Genomic DNA, 19,138 nt, shown 5'->3' with positions numbered 1-19,138 from the left:
CAAATATATAGTTATTAAGATGGCATATAGTTATTAAAATCATTTCTTCAATACAGATGCAAAAAATAGGCCAGGTGCAGTGGCTCACAACTGTAATCCCAGCACTTTGGGAGACCGAAGCAGGCAGATTATTTGAGCCCAGGAGTTGGAGACCATCCTGGGCAACATGGCAAAACTCATTTTGTATTTCTCTACGGAGAAATTTAAAAAAAAAAAAATTGTCCAGGCGGGATAGCACATGCCTGTAGTCCCAGCAACTCAGGAGGCTGAGATAGGAGAATCACCTGAGCCTGGGGAAGTCGAGGCTGCAGTGAGCTGTATTTGTGCCACTGTACTCCAACCTGAGTGACACAGTGAGGCTGTCTCAAAAAAAACAAACAACAATCACAAACAAAACAGATGCAAGAAATATAATAATCACCCCATTGGATTTTAGCTCACGAGTGGTAACTTGAGAGCAAAGACGATTTAAGATGCTATTCAACAATTGGAGAGATTTAACGTGGGCTATGATAATGGCATTGTGGTTGCATAGGAGAATGTCTTTGTCCTTAGGGGACAGATGCTGAGGCGTTTACAGGGGAAGCGTCTGGATGTTTGTAACTGATTCTCAAATGACTCAGGGGTAGAGGAAAGTGTCCAGAGAAAGAGAAAGCAAATACGGAGATGTTAACAATTAGTGAATCTAGTCGAAAGGCAGACTGGTGTTCATTGCACTACTCTTCCCACTTTTCTGTAGATTTGAAATATTTTTTTAAAGATGTTAAAAAAAAAGATAGTGCTTGTTGTGATTATGCACAAAAGCCTACTTTCTCCTAGGAAAACAGAACATATGTGTAAAACCACTGACAATTTTCTAAAATATTGATTAAAATGCATTGCCAAAATCAGAATATTTTTGTGTAAAATCTCATAACTAAAAATAAAATGCCTGTCTTTACTCCAATCAGTGAGTTAATACATATTCTATACTGGTGCATGGCAAAGTCAAAGAATCCGTAATAAAAACAAAAAAGAATATATACAAGACAGCAAAGACACATGGAATGATAAATGCTCAAGACTGGCGGGAAGCTGTTAAGGAATTCTATTAGATTTCCCATTTGTTCTCCACTGTAAATAAGACCCTAGAATTTTAGAGCTGAGAAACATCAGGGAGAAATACAGTCTCAATAGTTCAGTCCTCAGTTTGTGGGTGATATAAGGCAGAGTCAGAGAAAGTTGTACAAGTGTGGAAGTGTACAAGTGTTTCAAAGCTGCAAAGTGCTCTTAAAATCCACCTGGAACCCCTTCCTGTGAGTTACATCAGCATTAGATCAATGACCCTCAGAAACGTCTTATATATTTCATGGAACTCTTTCCAGTAGAAATCAGTGTCCTCGGCAATTTTAAATCATGGCAGTTCCAAAAAGTTTGAAGTATTTCCAATTGAACAAGAGTAAGTCACAAGTTTTTTGAATGATAACAAAATATATTTGGTAAGGAAAAGGATAATGAGAAATAAAAAGCAGACATGAGACCAACAAATAATGAAAGAGCTGAAAAATGACCATGTTACTCAATAATTTTGATTTGCCAAATAAAATCACCAATTATCGAGTATCTTCTTTCCACTTCTTAAACCCGCGTCTGCAGCAATACTTCCATTCATTCGTTCATGTATTCAAATATTTAAACTCCTAATATGTACAAGACCTCAGACAGACATCAAGGACCATACTGTAATTTTTTAAACTATGTAATATTGTCCTTCTATGACAGCATTTTTTCTTTTTTAGAGACAGGATCTCACTCTGTCACCCAGGCTGGAGTGCAGTGGCACAATCATGGCTCACTGTTTCCTCGACCTCCCAGGCTCAAGGAATCCTTCCACCTCAGCCTCTACAGTAGCTGGGACTACAGGTGTGTACCACCACACCTGGAGGATTTTTTCAAATTTTTAGTAGAGATGAGGTCTTGCTATGTTGACCAGGCTAGTATCAAACTCCTCACTTCAAGCCATCCTCCTGCCTCGGCCTCCCAAAGTACTGGGATTACAGGCATGAGTTATCGCACAGGGCAGCATTTTTTTTTTCTGGATATGAAGAAAGTTATTTTTTAAAGCCTAAATATGCAACTGAATTGAAAATAATCCTCCATATCTAAGCTTTATGAAATGTGAACAGTGAGCAAATATCATGATTCTACATTGGAGGGAAAAATATAATCTCAGGGGGAAAAAAATCCAAGCTTCCTCTTAGGACTCTGAACCATGAGATGGCCTTTTATTGGATCTTGCCCTTAATTATGGGGTTCATGCAGTCTTAAGCCTGGGTTTCAAAAACCATTAATAATTACCCTTAAATGGCCAACAAAAGGAAATTTTCATAATCAGGGTGGTGTGTCTGGTAAGACTATAAAAGTCTCATGATTCTGCTCAGCTCTTCAAACTCCTTTGATTCCTCTAGCTGTTTCACTACTGTGCGACCAGGTTAGTGTGATTTTGGTACTACCTAGAGCTCCTTCTGTTTGCATTAATACTCTGCTTCCTTTTAGAATGGCATGAAAGATAATGGTCTAGAGAGAATGTGAGTTTATGCCATCTGAAGATATTCTCTGTAACTTAGAAGCTAGAAGCTGTGGTCAAGTATTCTTCAAGACCACAGCCTGCAGAGTGCAGACCAGGCACATAAAAAGTGAAGAATGTCATTAATTACTAATAAAAATGTTTGGCTCCAGGGACCATCTCCTAACATACGTACTCTAAGAACAGACATTTAACATACTGTCTAAAATGCCTTTTTTTTTTTTTTTTTTGAGACAGAGGCTCGCTCTATTGTCCAGGCTGGAGTGCAGTGGTGCGATCTCAGCTCACTACAACCTCCACCTCCCGGGTTCAAGTGATTCTCCTGCCTCAGTTTTCCAAGTGCTGGGACTACAGGCGCGCACCACCATGCCCAGCTAATTTTTGTATTTTTAATAGAGACGGGGTTTCACCATGTTGGCCAGGCTGGTCTTGAAGTCCTGACCTCAGGTGATCTGCCTGCCTTGGCCTCCTAAAGTGCTAGGATTACAGGCGTGAGCTACCATGCCCAGTCTAAGATGCTTATTTTTAAAACATGTTGGAAATTACTGGTGCCATTCCCACCCTGATGCTCTCTTTTCCTCATTCTTCCCCTTTTATGCCAAGGAAATGGCCCAATGGCACTAAAATGCTGCTGATAACCCTCAGCACAAAACTCTACTTCAGCTTTTAGGTAAGTTCATTTTCTTCCCAATTTGTAGGACACCAGAATGAGTGCTAAAAAGTCTCCTGAGGAACTGAAGAGGATTTTTGAAAAATATGCAGCCAAAGAAGGTGATCCCGACCAGTTGTCAAAGGATGAACTGAAGCTATTGATTCAGGCTGAATTCCCCAGTTTACTCAAAGTAAGTGGCCATCCGCAGAGACCGCTTAGTGGGACTGATGGTGGGAAGGGAGCGGGGGAGAGGAAACGACCCCAGTAGAGCTTTATAAGGACCATCACTTGAGGGAGGACACATGCAGGTAGGCTTTCTTCCTCTTAAGTCAGGCCACAATTCAGAAGGCAAGCTTTCAGAAAACAAGGGCCAAGCCTTCTATCCCTCCCGCAGCCTCAGCACAGGACTCTGTAGGACTAGCCACGGTAAATGGAAGCAATGCCAAGCTATGCCTGGAAGCCCCACAAGTTACCAAGCAAACCCACTAAGCCTTCAGCATCGATTCGGTATCTCTGTTCCAGGCTTTAGGAAAACAAAGAGGACTGCAAAATAGTGTTAGCTGGCCTTGGACAGGCTTCATTTTTATATATAAAATCCCTCAACAAGACCAACACTTACTTGGCAGTCTGTTATGAAAACCCATTGACAAATTGCCTTGTCAGAACTCATTTATATTTCAAAAGCATTTAAATTTGTGTTCATCACTTAAATTTGTGTTAATGAGACAACTATGCATGTCTAAATAACTTTCTAGAAAGGACTAAATTTCCTTGGCCATAAAGTTTCACATAAAACCACCCCAGAGTTGTCAAGATCAAAATGCATTCAAGGCAACAGATTGCAGAGAAGAGCTGATCCTCCTCTCTCCAATATACAGTACCTCCTTTCCTTTTGGTAAAGAAAAAACTGATTCAGGACACTTACTAAAGATGGTAAGACAGACTTACTCCAAAAAGGACAAGTAGAGGTTTATGACTGAGGGGCAGGATGGGGGGCCAGTGGATGGAAAATTACCAATGAAACATCCGGCATAAGGGGTTTCTGGCTAAATTGCCTTGACAGGATTCTAGCTGAAGGCAGGCCAGATGATCAAATATCAAGGATGGTCAGATTCAAAAACAGAGAGGGAAGCCCAAGGTCGGGCCTAGTCAAGCAGAGGACTCAAAGGGGAGAGTCATTGTCATTTTGCAACTAAAAACCATCTTCACAATGGAAGTGACTGTGCAATTGTTTCGAATGACTCAGTCACTATTTAGCTCTAACTTCAGGAGAGAACGTTTCTTCAAATATTTTAACCAGCTCTCCAGATTTCAACCAGAAATGTCTCTTCTGCCAATATGACAATTGGAAAGACTTCTGTTTTTAATACTAAAAAGAAAAATAGCTGAATTCAATGACCCTATAATCTGCTATTTTCTCATTTTCTTATAATTGAAATATAAAAGCACTTGTAAAAACAGTTAGTCACTAGCAGAAAAAGGGACTTTTTAATTAAAAAGCAAAACAAAAGTTAGTGAGAAATTTTAAATTTTAAAAAACACTTCATGTTTTTTCCAAAAAGAAGAAAAATAATCATCTAACAGGAAAGCCTAGGCCATCTACTCAGACAAGTTGTTTCAAAAGGTAACATGGGTAAATTTTTGTATACTTTATGTCTTTCCTACAAAAAGTACATAAGACTTATAAGTTGGAAAAAGGTAGGAAGACTGGTAAGTTCTGGAAGTCTACTTACATGTACCTGATTATATTTCCATAAGGATTACTAAGATTTTCCAGCATACTCTGTTTACATATATCATCACCATGTATGGTTTAGAATCTGGTAAAGGCTTCAGGAAAACAGTGTTTCATATTCATATATCAGAGGCTGAGTAAGTAACTTACAGTTTGGTCTTATGATCAAAGCAAAGTGCTAAGTGCTTTTGTAGGAATCTCAGGAGTTAAAATATATCTTCCATAGAGATGTGTTGCACAGCACTGTGAATCTACTTAGCACTACTGAACTGTACGCTTAAAAATAATTAAGAGTGTAAATTCAATGTTATGTGTTTTTTACCACAATTCATATATACATGTATATAATATAGTTTAATTTGAAACTGACAAACTAAACTGTTATTTCAATCAGTTTTCTAAGCAGTATTTTGCCACAGATAAACTCCTACCTCAAAGTCCACGTAGTAATGGCTTTAAGATTAGAGTTATATGGTAGAGACAAAAATTAAGTCTGCTTAAAACACTGCAGGAAGTTCAGTAGTCAAAAAGCCTGCATATGATCTCACGTGACATCTCAAGCAGTGGTTATCCAAGTGTGGTCCCAGGGCAGCAGCATTGGCATCACCTGGGAAGCTGCTGAAAATACAGATCCTCCAGCCCGGACAACACAGCAAGATCTTGTCTCTATTCAATTTTTTTTTTAATTAGCCAGGTGTGGTGGCACACACCTTTAGTCCCAGCTACTCAGGAGGCTGAGGCAAGAGGATAACTTGAGCCCAGGAGGTAGAAGCTGCAGTGAGCTGTGATCATGCCACTGCACTCCAGCCTGGGTGATACAGCAAGACCTTGTGTACAGATTCTCAGGCCCCACCCCAGGCCTAGTGAATCAGAAACTCTGGAGTTGGGGCCGGCAATCTGTATTCACTAAGGTCAGCAAGCCCATCATGTGATTCTGGTGCATGCTAAAGCGTGAGAACCGTTGAGCCAAAGTCATTTTGCATAGCTCAGCATTTGGGAAAAATTGGGGCAGTGGTTAGTTAAGGGGTTGAGCTCTGGAGTCAACCTGTGGACCCTAAGCCCTCTGCTAACCAGCTGTGGGTCCTCAACCAAGTTACTGGCTATCTCTGAGCCTGTTTCCCCGTCTGTAAAGTACATCTCCCTCATAGGGTGGTCGGAAGGATTAGAGAGTCTACCTAAAGGCCTTGGCCCCATGCTGGCCAGCAGGGAGCCCTCCCTGCCTGCTGCCTCCGGTAATATGCCAGCCCTAGCTCTGGAGCAGGAGACAAACCCAGCTCCCAGGAAAACCTTGGGGCAGGGGTCCTCAACTGTGTGTGCACCATGGGCAATCCAGTGAAGCCCACAGATCCCTTCTCGGAATGTTTTTAGAGGCACAAAGAAAAAAACACCCAAAATCATAAAAAAAAACTGTATTAAAATACACATTGCATTAAAATAATAATAAATGTGTGATATGGAGGGAAAAAAAGGTAGCCAGTTCTATGACATGGAGCAATACAACAGTTAAAGCTGGTTTCTCTCTGTTAGCTATTAGATGCATGTCACTAGGCTGCCTTCTTGGCACACGGATCCAAGGCCTCTAACTTCTGAGACTGTGTGGCAGTAACTGATTCATTTTTTCTCCCCTCCCCTCTCCCATTCTTCTATTATCTAAAACAGGGTCCAAACACTGTAGATGATCTCTTTCAAGAACTGGACAAGAATGGAGATGGAGAAGTTAGTTTTGAAGAATTCCAAGTATTAGTAAAAAAGATATCCCAGTAAAGGAGAAAACAAGATAGTACCCTGAGCGCCGAAGGAACAGCACCTCTGCTGTGGTCTTATCCTGTGTGGAATCCACCAGAGTCTCTGGTTTAATTGTTTGCAGTTATAAAGATCTGGCTATGAGGTTCAATTATTGTTAATAAAGAAATTATCAGACATACGTTACCTTGTTAAGTACTGGCCCTCATAACATAAGAGACTTGAAAGTAGCCTTAGTCGGATTCAACTAATTCTACAGATTTAAAAAAGAGAGAGAGAGGGGGAGGTTGAGGCAGGAAGAACACTTGAGCCCTGGAGGTCAAGGTTGCAGTGAGCCATGATTTCATCACTGCACTCCAGCCTGGACCATACAGGGGAACCTTGTCCAAAGAAAAAGGTGAGGGCCAAGATAGCTCTGTGATCCTGCCCAAAACTACAAAGATGGTGTGGGAGACTTGGAAAGAATCCAGAAATGCCAAAGCAGCTCCCTTGTTCCACTTTTTGCCAGAATCACGCTGTTGCTTGCTCTCCCTCCTTAACTCCTCAGTGCTCGGATCATCTACAATTTCTACTCTCATCTCACACTATCCACTAGCTAGTGAGAAAAACACTTCACAGACACCTGACTTCATGCCATCTCCCAGCAACTGCTGTGCTTTCCGAATGAATGACCCTTGAGGGGGAACAGAAAGAACACAGGATCTAGAGGTGGCCCCACTCATCACTGACCGAGTGGCCTTGGGTCTACCAGCCTAATGCCTTGGTTCTGGTGTGTGATGTGTAAGATCACAGGAAGACCTTTGGCCCTCTCAACTCTTGGCATCCTGTAATCTGAGAAAATAGTCAGCCCTCCACTTTTTGAGTCCAGCTGGGGGATGCAGCGGGTGAAGTGAGGACAGTGGGGAATACGGAGGCAAGGAGTGCAGAAGGGAAGGGAACTTTCTGCTACCCCTTACCAGATAAGAGTTCAAATGTTAATGTTCAAGTTCATCCCAGTTACCAATGGTTCAAGCGAATCCTAATAGCCTGGTCACAGCAGGGCCCTGGAAGCTAGATTTTTATTTCTTCTATATCCTTGAAACTCTCCTCCACAAAACACCCATGAAGTATCAATAGTATTGGGTCCCACTGCCTTCGAACTGTGTCTCTCAATCTTTCTTTTCTTTTCTTTTTGTTGTGAGACAGTCTTGCTCTGTTGCCCAGGCTGGAGTACAGTGGTGCGACCTTGGCTCACTGCAACCTTCACCTCCTGGACTCAAGTAATTCTCCTGCCTCAGCCTCCTGAGTAGCTGGGATTACAGGCGTGCACCCTGGTCTCAGACTCCCTATCTCAGGCGATCCGCCCGCCTCAGCCTCCCAAAAGTGCTGGGATTACAGGTGGCACCCGGCCTCTCTCCTACAGAGCCGTGTTAAACATTTGTTTCTAATCGCCACCCTCCAGGAAATTTTAACTCCAGGGATGCCATGTGCATCTGTTTATGTGCTGTGTGCATATCTGTGCTTTAGACATGAAGTAAGACTTTTTTTTTACCCCACTGCTGCTCTCCCCACCAAAAGCCCAATTGTAACCCCATTGGGAGTGACATGACATGCCTTTAAACAACGTTCTTCAAGCCCTTTATTATTTTTACCTCAAGTTCTAGAGCTCAGACTGCCATACTATACTTTCTGTAGTTAACATCAGAAAGATATGGGATCATTTCTACTTTCAAAGTGTAGAAAATGATGATACTGAATGCTTTTCAAACTACATAAGCCTTCGCCAAGAATCTGCTATATGGCCCTACCCTCAAGCTGAAAATCACTGCGTGCAAAGTACTGCCTTTGACTTATTTTTAGTTTTAGGTTTTTTGGTTTTTGGTTTTTTGTTTTTTTTTTTGAGACAGAGTCTTGCTTGGTCACCCAACCTGGAGTGCAGTGGCCCATTCATGGCTCATTGCACCCAAGCAATCCTCCCACCTCAGCCTCCAAAGTAGCTTGGATGTGCCACTATGCCTGGCCAATTTCTTTTTTTTTTTTACTTTTTGTAGAGACAGGGGTCTCCCTGTGTTGCCCAGACTGGTCTCGAACTCCTGGGCTCAAGCGATCCACCCACCTTTGTCTCCCAAAGTGCTGGAATTATAGGCATAAGCCACCATGCCCAGCCTTTTTTTTTTAAATCCAGTGAACTTGAATGTATATGCTGGATTCTTCTGTCAAGTTGGCCGCTGTCATTTTTCCAGAAGCTGGATGGCTCTCTGAGGTGGGCAGAGGAGCACATGCCCATGCTCCCACCTCATCTGCCCATAAAAGGCTGGGCAGTACCAGGCTTGTCGCTGGAAGGTTTGAGCTCAGAGAGAGAGAAGTACCGGTTGATATAAACACAGAGGTGGTGGGGACAGGGTGGCCAAAATAAACTGGGCTCAAGATGAGTAGCTGGCACATAGTGACTTAGAAGGCAAGGTGCTTGAGATTTCCTGGAAAATCTCTGCAAGTGCACAGTAGAAACTATTCTCATTGGTTTCATGCTTCAAGAGGACTGGGCAGATGGCGGGGGTAGGAGGGAGACAGGAATAAGAGAGCTACTATTCACTGGACAAATTATTGGACATTTTGATTTCTGAGCCATATGGATGTGTGTCCTATCAAAACGAAATAAATGAAAATGTTCACTAGTAAGAGAACACTTTGTAAATCCCCTGCTGCTGCCCTTTGTGATTAGCCTCACAGCACTCCTATTTGGAATAATCAAAAAATACAACTATCTAAATTTTGGGAGAAGAGTATACTTGTGGAGATTTGGAAAGAAAGGAAATAATTATGGAAGTTTCCCTCAATAATAAAATGAAATTCATTGAAAGCCATTTCAAACATTTAGAAAGTTAACCAGAAAAGTAGAAAAGTGGCGGGGTGCGGTGGCTCACACCTGTAATCCCAGCACTTTGGGAGGCTGAGGCACGTGGATCATTTGAGCCTAATAGTTCAAGACTAGCCTGGGCAGCATGTCGAAACCCCATCTCTACAAAAAATATAAAAATTAGCCAGGCACAGTGGCGCACACCTACAGTCCCAGTTACTCGGGAGGCTGAGGCAGGAGGATTGTCTGAGCCCGGGAGGAAGAGGTTGCAGTGAGCCAAGATCATGCCATTGCACTCCAGTTCAGGCTGAGTGACAGAGCAAGACTCTGCTTCAAAAAAAAAAAAGAAAGTGATTTCTAAACCACCATAAAACAGAGGAGATTTTTATGAACAGTTGAGGGAATGTTTAAATACAATTTGTATCATTCTAATTCAACACAAGAACATTCTCATGGTATTAAAACTCTTAAACATTTCTAATGACTCATCACATTCCACTGTATGGATACCCCATAATAGTCTTAACTATTTCCCCATTGCGGGGCATTTAGATTGTTGTCATTTCCAATTCTTCCAAATGTTATGATGAGTAGATCGTTGTCATTTCCAATTCTTGTAAATGTAATGAGTACCTATTCATATTTCTGTCAACATTTCAGATTTCCTTAGGAGAATTTCTGAGAGGTAAACGTCTGAGTCAGAGGGTCTGGATATTTGTATGGTTTGTCAAACGGACCACCTAACTGATTTCCCAAAAGGTTGTATGGAATCATAGCTCTACAGGTAGGAAGGAGAAGGCCAGCTTCACTCCTAGAGAGCATTTCCTGGTCTCATTTTAACAACTATTTTGTTCACGACGGTGCACATCTTTTATTTGTTGCTGGTTATAATAAGAATCCCTTACTATTTCACCATGAAGTTTATTGTTGGGCACTGCTTTGTAAAAGGTGTTCTTGTTTAAGAAGTACTGGTCTCTTCCTACTTCATTATGAGATTGTGAGCACCAGGTTTGAATATTGAGCATGTATGGCGCTACAGGGTTTCTCTTTTGTTCGATCAATATAATGCATTAATTTAATTCCTGGGATAAACATACTAGCCAGTCATGACCAATCATTCTTTAATGCTGTTAAATTAGACGTTCTAATATTTTATTTAAGATTTTCACATCTTCATTCCTAACCAATGTGAGTCTATAGTTTGGGTTTTTATTATTTGTAGTGCATGATTTGTTCAGTTCTGATACCTAGCTCACGCTAGCTTCTCATTTTAGCCCAAGTTCAAGGTATCAATTAGCCCCTTGCAGAGTTAATATACATTATCTATTTCAACTCCAACATATATAAAGTACTTATTATGGGCAAGGCCCTATACAAGATGCCATGGGAAATACAAATTTCCAGACCTCTGAGATTCTAAGTCAGTAAGTCTGGGACCAGGTCAGGGGAAGGATTCATCAAAAAAGTAGTATTTCAACTGGGCTTTGTAGAAAGAACTTTGAGGGGAGCGTGCAGGAAAGGGACAGCAGTGGGCATTCAGAAAGAGAGAAAATGGCCCAAGCAAACACATCATGCCCAATGCAAGGCAGTTCAGAGAACATGCACATGTTTGGGGTGGAATGCCAGGTATGAGGAATGAAGAGGGCACACCTGCTTGAAATCATGAAAGTCCTTGGTTGCCATGCTGAATCCACCCAAGGTCACAAAGGGAGCAAGTAGGTGTAGGACTCACAGGATGACAAAAAAAAGAAAATTGTATATATTCAAGGTGTACAACATGATGTTTTCATCTATGCATACACTGTGGAATAATTACCATGACCAAGCTAACATATTCATCATTTCACATACTTACCATTTTGTGTGTGTGTGTGTGTGTGTGTGTGTGTGTGTGTGTGTGTGTGTGTGTGGTGAGAGCACTAAAGATCTACTCTCTCAGCAAATTTCAAGTATTCAATACAGCATTATTAACAATGGCCCCCATGCTGAACATTGGACCTCCAGAACTATTCATCTTATAACTGCAAGTTTGTTCCCTTTGACTAGCATCTCTCCATTTTTCCCATTCCCATTCCACCCCGGTAATATCATTCTACCCTCGGCTTCTAGTTTGATTGTTTTAGATGCCACATATAAGTGAGATTATACAGTATTTGTCCTTCTGTGCCAGGCTTATTAACATAATGTCCTCCAGGTTCATCCATGTTGCTGCAAAAGGCAGAATTTCCTTCTTTTTTGAAGCTAAGTAGTAATCCACTTCCATTTTCTCTATTTATTCATCTATCAATGAATACTTAGGCTGATTCTATGTCTTGGCTATCATGAATAATGCTGCAACAAACAGGAGTGCAGATAACTCTTGAACATACTAATTTCATATCTTTTGGATACATACCCTGTAGTGAGGTTGGTGGATCATACTGTAGTTCTATTTTTAATTTTTTGAGACCTCCATACTCTCTCTCTCTCTCTCTTTCTTTTCAGGGTCTCACTCTGTCACCCAGGCTGGAGTGCAGTGATCACAGCTCCTTGGGCCCAGGTGATCCTCCCATCTCAGCATCCTGAGTAGCTGGGACTACAAGTGCACACCACCACACCCAGCTAAATTTTTATTTTATTTTATTTTATTTATTTGTTTGCTTATTTATTTATTTATTTATTTTGAGATGGAGTCTTGCTTTGTCGCCAGGCTGGAGTGCAATGGCATGATCTCAGCTCACTGCAACCTCCACCTCTCAGGTTCAAGCAATTCTCCTGCTTTAGCCTCCTGAGTAGCTGGGATTACAGGTGCGTGACACCATGCCCAACTAATTTGTTGTATTTTAGTAGAGACAGGATTTCACCATGTTGGCCAGGATGGTCTCAATCTCCTGACCTCATGATCCGCTTGCCTCAGCCTCCCAAAGTGCTGGGATTACAGGCACGAGCCACCGCACCTAGACAACTTTTTAATTTTTTTGTAGAGATGAGTTATCACCATGTTGACCAGGCTGGTCTCAAACTCCTGGGCTCAAGCAATCCTCCCACCTTGGCCGCCCAAAGCGCTAAGATTACAGGTGTGAGCCACCATGCCCAGCCAAGAATTTTTCTTTATCTGAGTAGAAAAAAGTTACCTTAGCCAACAGTCTGATATCAACTCTAAACCTACTATCCCCACAGAGATAGTATCAAAGGAGTAGTAGGCTCCCAGAGTGGTCTGTAAAAAGATTTAACCCATATTATAGCTGTAATTTTTTTTTTGAGATGGAGCTTCGCTCTTGTTGCCCAAGCTGGAGAGCAATGGTGCAATCTCAGCTCACTGCAACCTCCATCTCCTGGGTTAAAGCAATTCTCCTGCCTCAGCCTACCGAGTAGCTGGGATTACAGGTGGCTGCCACCACGCCCAGCTAATTTTTTTGTATTTTTAGTAGAAATGGTGTTTCACTATGTTAGCCGGGCTGGTCTCAAACTCCTGACTTCAGGCAATCCACCCACCTCGGCCTCCCAAAGTGCTGGGATTACAGGTGTGAGCCATCGCGCCTAGCCTACAGTTGTATTCTTGATGATTGCTTTTATGGGAAAAAAGTCTTTAGCTCTAACTAACCGCCAAGTGATTTCTATATGATCTTTTTAATAGTCAGGAGATGCTTACTTCAACACTGTAAACACAAACCAATCCTCAAAGTAATCAAAATCGCCTAAAAGATAACTCTAAGTGGGCTGTCTGGGTTTTTTTCAACACTTCTTAATTTGCATTCCATATGAAGTTGTCGAAAAATAATACAGATGAGGAAAATATTTTAAACAGGGCTTCAACTAAAGGCAGGAAAATGCTATGCATTAATTAATTATGCTTAATGTATAACAAAAATCAACTTTCACCCAAAAGCAAATTAAAATCAGCTTTTAATTATGTGACTGTTTCACAAATCTACTATGGCATATGTAAAATTCACTTAACCCTGAAAATTCCTGGATCAAAAAGGGATAAATGACATCATACCTATGATAATGAACATTGAAATAATATCAAATACCAAAATGTCAAATATCCATTTGCATCTTGTTAAAATGCTTTTAATTTCTCCCTGCTCCTTTCCAATACCACCATCCAAGTGTGCATGTGTGTGCTGATGTCTTTTGAAGGTGGAACATGAATTCTGTTTTCAGGGTGTCATATAATATGTAAATTCAGATTTTTTAGTTACCTTTTTCAACAGACAGAAAAGAAATGCTTAGAGTTAAGCATATTCACATGCCTACACATTAGATTGAGATCATTTCATATGCCTCAAAAGCTGAAAATATTCTAAATATAAAGTCCAAAATACTGTGAACTACCCTCCAGATGAACTGGAGACCTCGCAAGCCAAATTCAAGGTCAAGGATGTCAGCAGCAGCCATGTGATTGATACAGAGTTAGACTGTATGTAGAAGGCAGCTGAGACTACTTTGAAGCAGGCCAAAAAACCTGAGCTGCTATGGAACCCTAAGTATTCTGCAAAGTCCCAGACCCTTCAATTTTACCTTGTAGATTGGGCAGAGAAATGACACAATAAAATAAATTTTACTCATTCTCTCCTGCGCACTCTGAGACTCAGAAAGAGACTACCTTAACCCTTAGAGAAAAATCTATTTCTCTTTTTATGTGTATAAGAGAGACCTTCTCTTGGATCTGTTCCGGATGCCAGTGTCTCTACTGGTTTCATAATCATCCATAGCCCTAATCATGCATGCCAACGGAGGGTCATGATGACCCATGAACAGATTTTGGGAGTAAATATACCCTAAAGAAAGCTCCTGGTTTCCAAATTGTTTAATTTCCTAGCTAGAAGAGCCAGAATGACCAACGCCCACAAAGTAACTGTTATTTGCTCAAGCTTAAGTGATTCTGCAGGCTTCACGGTGCTTGCTGCCTTATGATTCTATCTCCTTCATCTTTTTTTTTAATAAGACTTCCCACATCAATACAAATGCTGGCTCTTAAGGCTATTTTTCTCCAACAAACTGATTGCAGGCCATAAAGATGTTCAATAGCAATTAGCTTTTATTGTTCTCATCTCACTTATGTGTATAGGAGCCATCAAAATGTAAAATGTACATATCCTCTGACTTAGCAACTCCCCCTCTAGGAATTTATCCCCACAGACGTGTTCACGCATGGGTGCAAGGACATATATACATGGATACTAATTTGCAGCATGATTTAAAGCAGCAAAATAATGGGCACAAACTAAATATGAGGCTAGTTAAATAAATAAGGATGCAGCCATATAGCATACAGCAGGGCAAGCACGTGGAAGATAACCCTGCACATTGATGTGGAGTGATCAGCATATAAAGCAAGGTAGGAACAGTGTCTCGAGCATGCTACAAAGTTGTTATGTTTGGTTTTGTTCTGAGACAGGGTCTCACGCTGTCGCCCAGGCTGGAGTGCAGCCACACAATCACAGCTCACTGCAGCTCAACCCCTTGGGCTCAATCGATCCTTTCACCTCAGTCTCCCGAGTAGCTAGGACTATAGGTGCATTCCACCATGCCCAGCTGATTTTATTTATTTTTTGTAGAGGCAAGGTCTCATTATGTTGCCCAGGCTGCTCTCGAACTCCTAGACTCAAGCAGTCCTCCCAACTCAGCCTCCCAAAGTGCAGGGATTACAGGCAGGAGACACTGTACCCAGTCAAAATTTTTTGTAAAGGGAATACATATTCATATGTGTGTGGCTAAGTGGGTATACACACACACACACACACACACACACACACAAATCTCTGAAGTAACTAAAGAGATGCATCAGCTAAGCCTCTGTAGTCCCAGCTACTTGGGAAGTTGAGGTGGGAAAATAACTTGAGCTCAGGAGTTCAAGGCTATAGTACGCTATGATCATATCTGAGAATATCCAGCCTGGGCAACATAGTGAGATGGCCCATCTCTTAAAAAAATAAAAAAGAAATAAAGAAATATATCAAGGTAGTTGCCACTGGGTAAGGGAATTGAAGTGAGGTGGGGACAAAGGAGAGGCCATTCTGTACCTTTTCTGCAGCGCTTAATTTTTTTACCCTGTGTATAAAATTATTTTAATGCACGTACACACACTCCCAGTAAAGAATAGTCATCAAAGAATTAACCTTGCCAACACTATGTAACAGTGGCACCTACTGGTAAAATCACTTCCTATCCCAAAGTATATCTTAGAAAAGAAAACCCATAGTTTTCCTGGCATAGCCATTTCAGCTATTAGTCAGGAAATATGTTTATATCAAAGACTCATAAGGAACCCTTCATTGGTATTAGGCCTTCTGAGCGTAAGCCTTAAAAGTACCAACTGGCTGGTAAGTTATGGTTCATTATGGTTTGAATTACAAGCTATAAAAAAGTGAAGAATACATCTACGTGCTTCTGTGGGGTGATCTCCAGCATATAGTGTTAAGTGAAAAGTGCAACGCAGGAAAAAACTGTGCAGAGTATGCTACCATTTCCCTAAGAAGGGGAGTGGATTGTAAAGACATACAGCTTTACTTACATCTAAATGGAAAGATAAACCGAGAAAAAAAGAATGAATGGTTACCATAAGGGAAATGAGTGAACAGGCTACAGTGGACAGAAATACAATTAGATTTCTCTAAATCAGTGGTTTTCAACCAGGGTGATTCTGCCCTGCCCCCAAGAGATGTTTAACAATATCTGGAGGTACTTTTAATGTCAAAATTGGGCAGGGATGAGGGGGTGATACTGGCATCTAGTGGGCAGAAGTTCCCGCACACAACAAAGAATGATCTGTCCCCAAATGTCGATAGCACAGATTATATATTTGACAAGGAACTTAAATCTAGAACATATAAAGAACTCTTACAACTCAATAATAAAAATACAAATACCCAAATTTTAAAACAGACAAAGGATGTGAATGGACATTTCTCCAGAAAAGACATACAAGTGGCCAATAAACACATGAAAAGATGCTCAACATCCTCAGCCGTCAGGCAACTGCAAATCAAAGCCACAATGAGACACCACTTCACATCCACTAGGATGGCTATCATCGGAAAGACAGAAATAACACATGTTCACAAGGATATGGAGAAATTAGGACCCTCATACATTGTTGGCAGGAAATTAAAATGTTGCAGCCACTTTGGAAAACAGTCAGGCAGTTCCTCAAAGGGTTAAACACAGAATTACCATATAACCCAGCAATTCCACTCCTGGTGAAATGAAAACACACATCCACACAAAAACTTACACTTGAATGTTCACAGCAGCATTACTCACAATGCCAAAAGGTAGAAACAATGCAAATGGCCATCAATGGATCAATAAAATGTTGCATGTCCACATAATAAAATATTAATCGGCAATAAAAAGAAACAAAGTACTGATACATGTTACAACATAGACAGACCTTGAAAACATTATCTTAAGTAGAAGCAACCAGCCCCAAAAGGCTACATATTAGATGATTCCATTTATATGAAATGATTCAAATAGGCAAATCTATAAAGACAGAAACTAGACTAATGTTTCCTGGGGCTGGTGGGGATAGGAGGCATAGGCGTGTGGGGTTTCTTTTTGTAGTAATGAAAATGGCCCAAAATTGATTGTAATGAGAGTGGCACAGATCTGTGAATATGCTAAAAACCACTGGATTATACAGTTTTCTGTTTGTTTGTTTGAGACAAAGTCTTACTCAGTCGCCCAGGGCTGGAGTGCAGTGGCACAATATTGGCTCACTCCCAGGTTCAAGCAATTCTCCTGTCTCAGCCTCCCGAGTAGCAGGGATTACAGGCATGCACCACCACACCCGGGCAATTCTTAATATTTTTAGTAGAGATGGGTTTCACCTCGTTGGCAAGGCTAGTCTCAAACTCCTGATCTCAAGTGATCCACTCGCCTCGGCCTCCCAAATTGTTGGGATTACAAGCATGAACCACTGAATCTGGCTGGATTATACAGTTTAAATGGCTAAATTCTGTGGTCTATGAATTATATCTCAAAAGAGCTATTTAAAAATCCAATTGTGATTCCGAGGTGCAAGCTCCATTAGAAGTAGGTAGCCAGCATCAGGGACACGACTGGGTGTGCACAGGTGGTTGGCAAATAGGCTGACTGAAGGCCAACCAGCACCTTGCAGAACGCGCTCTGTTAGTGCTGAGCACGGCAGCACGGGGCAAAAGGCAAAGGCAGGGAAAGCAAAGAGGTCAGGAAAGGCTTCCCCAGATGAATAGGAAGTTGTTGGTAACTGAGTCATTGTTGTTGTTAATTAAATTCTTCACTGGATTTATTGAGATTCCAGGAAGAGAGAGATTTTAGGCAGGGGGACATCTCAGGTATAGGGAACCTCAGGCTGCATCTGAAAAACTAGTTCAGACTGTCCAAACATAAAACTCAAGGCATGCAGCCTGGGCAACATAATGAGACCTCGTCTCTACAAAAAATTTTTTAAAAATGAAATGGGAAGATTGTTTGAGCCCAGGAGGTCTAGGCTGCAGTGAGCCATGATTGTGCCACTGCACTCCAGCCTGGGTGACAGAGACCTTGCCTCAAAAAAACACAAAAAAGCAAAAAACTCAAAGCCTGGAAGGAATCAGGACGCCTTGGGATGAATCAGCAAAGCAGCAGGTGACAGAGCGCAATGGCTTTGGGACCCAGCCCAGAATCCTGGACTGAATATTTTAAGGGAAAGAAGCTCATGGAAGATGAGGACTGGCAGCAGAATCACTGTCACTTTTGTTTTAGAAAGACAGATGACCACCAGTGTGGAAAATAGGCAGACTGGCGATGAGTCTGGAGACAGGACGGCTCATTTATTTATAGTAGATGTTATAAATTGTTGTCACAGCTGATTTAATCCTTTCCTAAACATTAAGCTTGAAAGCTGCAACAGAGAAATCAGTCCAGGATGTGACTGTCTTTAAGGCACAGCTGAGAAGATGGACTATCAAGAACAAATGAATTTAATGTAAGAATAATATAATTTAAAATGTTCTGGTGTTGTAAAGAAAAAATAATAATAGCCCCCCACATACACTTTTTTTTTTTAAGAGGGAGTCTCACTCTGTTGCCCAGGCTGCAGTGCAGTGGCACAATCTCAGCTCACTGCAACCTCCACCTCCCGGGTTCAAGCAATTCTCCTGCCTTAGCCTCCCAAGTAGCTGAGATTACAGGCACCCACCACCACACCCAGCTAATTTTTGTATTTTTAGTAGAGATGGGGTTTCACCATGTTGGCCAGGCTAGTCTCGATCTCCTGACCTCAAATGATCTGCCTGCCTTGGCCTCCCAAAATGCTGGGATTACAGGCATGACCCACCATGCCCAGCCAATAGCCCCTTGTGAATTTAGGCAAGAGCCAGGACCCAAATGACAATGACTGGACCCAAAAAAAAACAAGCCACTTACCAGAGGAAATGGGGCATCTGGCCTAAATTCGGTGGAATCAGCATCTGAAGATTAATAAAAGAGTTCAGTAATTCACCAATAGTGCTGAAAAATACTTGAAGAGAGAATTTTTTTTAATAAATGGTCATTAACAAATCTCAAACTTACCTTTCAAGTTAAGGCAGTTTCTTGCAAACTCAATCACTGCTAGTTGCATCCCAAGACAAACTCCTATTTTAAAAAGCACAT

At 41.4% G+C, this 19,138-nt stretch overlaps 2 protein-coding genes across 12 annotated transcripts in view; one reads left to right on the top strand and one right to left on the bottom strand.

Moving 5' to 3' along the window:
• CTPS2 (CTP synthase 2) overlaps nt 1-19,138 on the bottom strand; it is a 215,600-nt gene that overhangs the window by 151,084 nt on the left and 45,378 nt on the right. For all 11 annotated transcript variants that reach the window (XM_021674807.2, XM_021674812.2, XM_064364501.1 and 8 more), the window contains 2 exons: nt 19,058-19,120; nt 18,911-18,954 (listed from right to left, as the gene is read on the bottom strand). In XM_021674807.2, coding sequence (XP_021530482.1) covers nt 18,911-18,954; nt 19,058-19,120 — 107 coding nt within the window. The remainder of the gene's footprint in view (nt 1-18,910; nt 18,955-19,057; nt 19,121-19,138) is intronic.
• Nucleotides 3,274-6,717, top strand: S100G (S100 calcium binding protein G). Its single transcript, XM_012434477.3, has 2 exons — nt 3,274-3,408; nt 6,613-6,717. Exons 1-2 carry the CDS (start codon nt 3,274-3,276, stop codon nt 6,715-6,717), a joined length of 240 nt encoding a protein of 79 aa, XP_012289900.1.

Source organism: Aotus nancymaae, unplaced genomic scaffold, assembly GCF_030222135.1.
Source record: "Aotus nancymaae isolate 86718 unplaced genomic scaffold, 86718_ANA_hifiasm-v0.15.2.pri h1tg000058l, whole genome shotgun sequence".
In the NCBI taxonomy this organism is placed as follows: Eukaryota; Metazoa; Chordata; class Mammalia; order Primates; family Aotidae; genus Aotus; species Aotus nancymaae.
Note: the sequence above shows the minus strand (reverse complement) of the source record. Positions and strands in the feature narration are given on the sequence as shown.